Source organism: Saimiri boliviensis, chromosome 5 (genome assembly GCF_048565385.1).
Source record: "Saimiri boliviensis isolate mSaiBol1 chromosome 5, mSaiBol1.pri, whole genome shotgun sequence".
Classification (NCBI taxonomy): domain Eukaryota; kingdom Metazoa; phylum Chordata; class Mammalia; order Primates; family Cebidae; genus Saimiri; species Saimiri boliviensis.
Window position 1 is genome coordinate 32,715,204 of NC_133453.1, and position 4,998 is coordinate 32,720,201.

Sequence of the window (4,998 nt, forward strand, 5' to 3'; positions counted from 1 at the left end):
ATGAAAGCTGTAGAAGCCTCTAGACACATGGGTTGCCATTCCAATTTTTCTGAAATCCAAAATTAATGTAATTAGGTATAGAATAATACAGCTAGAAAGATATTTACATTAAACCATCCTCATTCTGCTGTGAATAAGCTGAAGCCAGGTGGGCATTTGGGGACTTTCCAGAGATCACACAGTTTATTATGGACACAGCTGGTACAAGAAACCTAATGTTCTGGTCCTCAGGCCTGGACCACTACACAGTGCTTGCAGCATTTAAGATTACATTAGAAGTCAAAGATCAGACTTTTACTTCCATTCTAGTGTCTGTATTCAGAAGAAAAGTATCTGAGAAAAAGATATTACAGGTTTCTCAGAAGGCTTAGGAGGAGAAGTATAGTTGGAAAGTGGAGAGGGCAGAGGAAAGGAATTCTTGAAGGAGACTTTGAAAGTTATCAGAAAAATGTGTGTTTTGTGACAGCACCACAGTTCACTTGTATACCTGCCCTTGTTTTCAGAATCTTCCCCAGAGAATACCTCCTTCAACAGATCCACCTGTATTCCCTCGCCGACCTGCAGCAGGTAAGTGCTCAGAGGGGCCGTTTCATTTTTGTTGTTTTCCTGGAGAAGTCTCTTTGTGGATTATGGTCTTGCCACTGAATTCTGCCATCAATGGAGAAGTTTTCATCACAAGCCCTAATAATTAATTCTTATTCAGAATGGGGGGAAAACTTAGTATGAAAAGATACATAGGACAGTAACAAATGTTGGCAAGAATGTAGAGAAACCGGGGCTCTTATACATTACTGGTGGGATGCAAAGTGCTACAGCCACTTTGGAAACAGTCTGGCAGTTCCTCAAAAAATGAAACTTAAAGGGCCAGGCGCAGTGGCTCACGCCTGTAACGCCAGCACTTTGGGAGGCCGAAGTGGGTGGATCACCTGAAGTCGGGTTCAAGACCAGCCTGACCAACATGGAGAAACCCCATCTCTACTAAAAATACAAAATTAGCCGGGCATGGTGGCACATGCCTGCCTGTAATCCCAGCTACTCAGAAGGCTGAGGCAGGAGAATTGCCTGAAACCAGGTGGCAGAGGTTGTGATGAGCCAAGATCGTGCCACTGCACTCCAGCCTGGGCAGCAAGAGCAAAACTCCATCTCAAAAAAAAAAAAAAAGAAAGAAAACAAAAAGAAACTTAGAGTTACCGTATGACCCAACAATTTTACTCCTAGGTATATACATAAAAGAGTGGAAAACATAATGTCCACAGAAAAACCTGAGCACAAATATTCAGAGCAGCATTATTCATAATAGCAAAAAAGTGGAAACAACCCAAATGTTCACAGCTGATGAATGGATGAACAAATGTTTTGTAGTGTATAGTAAAATATTATTTTGCCGTAGAAAGGAGTGAGGTACTGATGCATGCTACAACATGGATAAATCTTGAAAACATCATGCTAAGTAAAAGAAGTCAGACAGAAAAGAATACATACTATATGATTCTATTTACATGAAATGTTTAGAATAGGCAAATCCATAGTGACAAAGTACATTAGTGGTTGCCAGGGCCTGGGAAGAGTGAAGAAATGAGGAGTGACTGCTAATGGATAAAGACTTTCTTTGGAGGCTAATGAAAGTGTTCTGGAATTAGACGGCAGTGATAGTTGTACAGTCTTGTGAATATACTGAAAACCACTAAATTGTTTACTTTAAAAGAGTAAATTTTATGGTGTGCGAATTTTATCAATTAAGAATTTGTATGGGCCGGGCACGGTGGGTCACATCTATAATCCCAGCACTTTGGGAGGCCGAGGTGGGTGGATCATGAGGTCAAGAGATCGAGACCATCCTGGTCAACATGGTGAAACCCCGTCTCTACTAAAAATACAAAAATTAGCTGGGCATGGTGGCGCATACCTGTAGTCCCAGCTACTCGGGAGGCTGAGGCAGGAGAATTGCCTGAACCCAGGAGGCGGAGGTTGCAGTGAGCCGAGATCGCGCCATCGCACTCCAGCCTGGGTAACAAGAGTGAAACTCCGTCTCAAAAAAAAAAAAAAAAGAATTTGTATGAAAAGATGTAAAAGGTATTAAGCCCTTTGACTTGTGCTCAAGCCAAAAGTTGAGTGACTTTTAAACTTCAGTGAAGCGTAACAGAACACATAAGATTTGAAATCCATCTTTTTATACTTTTATTAGCAAATGTACTTTTTTTCTTTCCTTTTATTTTCTTTTTTTTTTTTTTTTTTTTTTTTTTTTGTGAGACAGAGTCTCGATTTGTCACCCAGGCTGGAGTGCAGTGGCATGATCTTGGCTCACTACATCCTCCACCTCCTGGGTTCAAGCGATTCTCCTGCCTCGGCCTCCCAAGTAGCTGGGATTACAGGCATGCACCACCATACCTGGCTAATTTTTGTAGTTTTAGTAGAGATGGGGTTTCATCAAGTTGGCCAGGCTGGTCTCGAACTCCTGACCTCAGGTGATCCGCCCACCTTGGCCTCCTAAAGTTCTGGGATTACAGGCATGAGCCCCAGCTTCTGGCGCGCTTGTACTTTTAATGATTGACCAGAGATTAACAGCTATAAAGAAACTGGCCTTTTGTGTGTTCAGCCCTAAATTCTAAATGTGTTAAGCTTTGGTTAATAATTTAAATCAACAACTCACTCCCTAAGAAGCTGTTGGACACTAAATAAATGATTCTTTCAAGAGTTGATTAAATAATAATAATAATTGTGACAGCTTTCAGAGTATCTCAAACTTCTGCAATTCTGTTCTTTCATTGTTGTTTTCCTCTTTGTTGTTTTATCCAGAAGAATTTAGGTGACCTTAAAAACCATGCTCATGGCCGGGCGTGGTGGCTCAGCCTGTAATCCCAGCACTTTGGGAGGCCAAGGCGGGTGGATCACGAGGTCAAGAGATCGAGACCATCCCGGTCAACATGGTGAAACCCCGTCTCTACTAAAAATACAAAAAATTAGCTGGGCATGGTGGCGTGTGCCTGTAATCCCAGCTACTCAGGAGGCTGAGGCAGAATTGCCTGAACCCAGGAGGCGGAGGTTGCGGTGAGCCGAGATCGCGCCATTGCACTCTAGCCTGGGTAACAAGAGCAAAACTCCATCTCAAAAAAAAAAAAAAACAAGCTCATATCCTTCAGTCATTTTTCTGACTTTAAATTACTTTTCAAGGATTTTTTTCTCGTTTAATTTAATAACTTAAGACTTTTACATTCTTTTTGTCTCCCCCTCCCCCCAGAGATAGGAAAGTTATTTTATTTTATTTATTCGTCTTTGAGACAGTCTCTGTTGTCCAGGCTTGAGTGCAGTGGTACCATCTTGGCTCACTGTAACCTCTACCTCCTGGGTTCAAGTAATTCTCATGCCTCAGCCTCCCGTGTAGCTGGAATTACAAGCATGCACCACCATGCCTGGCTAATTTTCTCATTTTTAGTAGAGGTGAGGTTTCACTATGTTGGCCGGGCTGCTTTCGAACTTCTGACCTCAAGTGATCTGCCTGCCTCTGCTTCCCAAAGAGCTGTGATTACAGGCGTAAGCTGCTGCGCCCTGCCAGAAAGTTATTTTAAATTAAATGGCAGACATGATTAGAGCATTTAGTTGGAGAGAAAAGACTAAGGTTTTCTTTTTTTTTTTTTTTTTTTTTTTTCGAGACAGAGTTTCACTCTTGTTACCCAGGCTGGAGTGCAATGGCACGATCTCGGCTCACTGCAACCTCCGACTCCTGGGTTCAGGCAATTCTCCTGCCTCAGCCTCCTGAGTAGCTGGGATTACAGGCACGCGCCACCACGCCCAGCTAGTTTTTTGTATTTTTAGTAGAGACGGGGTTTCACCATGTTGACCAGGATGGTCTCGATCTCTCGACCTCGTGATCCACCCGCCTCGGCCTCCCAAAGTGCTGGGATTACAGGCTTGAGCCACCGCGCCCGGCCAAGACTAAGGTTTTCAATTCCATTTATGTGTCAAGTTGAAACCTGTTTGCACATAATCAGCTCTCCCAGCTCCTTCGGTCCTGCCTGACCTTTGCTGCACAGTCAAGCAGCAGTGGTCTGCTGGCTAGGGTGGAAAGGGGTATATTTTTACTTAAAATTGTTGTTCAAGGGGAAAAATTGGTTAAAAACACTTGTTATACATTTATCTATTTTCTCGAATCTATCTGATATTAGTGCCAGAGGACACTGTCTCTGTCATTTGAGAAGTATCTTTAAAGGCACTGAACATTCTTGTAAAGATGGTTTAAAATAGAATAGGTGGGCTCCAAAGTGAGTACTCTTTGAGGGAGCGTTTCAAACATGAGTTTTGATATCTGACGAAGAGAAAGAATCAGGGTAATTCCATATTCATTTTAGGGTGTCAAAGTAATGTATCCATTTAGAATGATAAAGCCTGCTTTTCAAGGCTTTCCTATACCCTGCTGTCTTTCCCTCCACCCCCTTTTCTTTTTTCCCTCCTTTAATAATCAAACTATACATGCCAAGCCACTTACTTAAATCAGTGGCAGGAGTATTCTTGGTGGCCAGGCCATTAGCCCCTGGAGCTCCATAAGCAGCTTAATCAGTTTTCAGCCTCAGTAGTAAAGTGATCAAGGCAATCAACAGCTTATCAAACACCCTGTAGGCAGGGCAGCTAGAGCTCAATGCAGCCATTTACTTAACAGCTCACTCTAACCTGGTTCTTTGTGCCTGGCTTTAAGAGCCCCAAACTTACCATATTTAGAGGAAGTTTAATTCGATTACTTTTTCTGCCTGAGGTGGGTTAAATCAGATTTAGCTTTTGATCTGTCTGCATCTTGGCTATCAGCATTGAAGGGCATCCTCCCCTTCATCTTTCCTTGATTTCTGAATAAACAGCAAGCATGTTTTCTAGATCTGAATTGTTCATGCAAATATATAAGGGAAAGGACACAAGGAAAAAGAATAAAAAATAACATTGCTTAGCCGGGCGCGGTGGCTCAAGCCTGTAATCCCAGCACTTTGGGAGGCTGAGGCGGGTGGATCACGA

The 4,998-nt window shown here is 42.6% G+C and overlaps 1 protein-coding gene across 1 annotated transcript in view; it reads left to right on the forward strand.

Annotated features, from left to right (window-relative positions):
* Nucleotides 1–4,998, forward strand: part of PLEKHM3 (pleckstrin homology domain containing M3) — a 209,493-nt gene that overhangs the window by 124,688 nt on the left and 79,807 nt on the right. Inside the window, exon 6 of the mRNA XM_003925603.4 lies at nt 504–567. Coding sequence (XP_003925652.2) covers nt 504–567 — 64 coding nt within the window. The remainder of the gene's footprint in view (nt 1–503; nt 568–4,998) is intronic.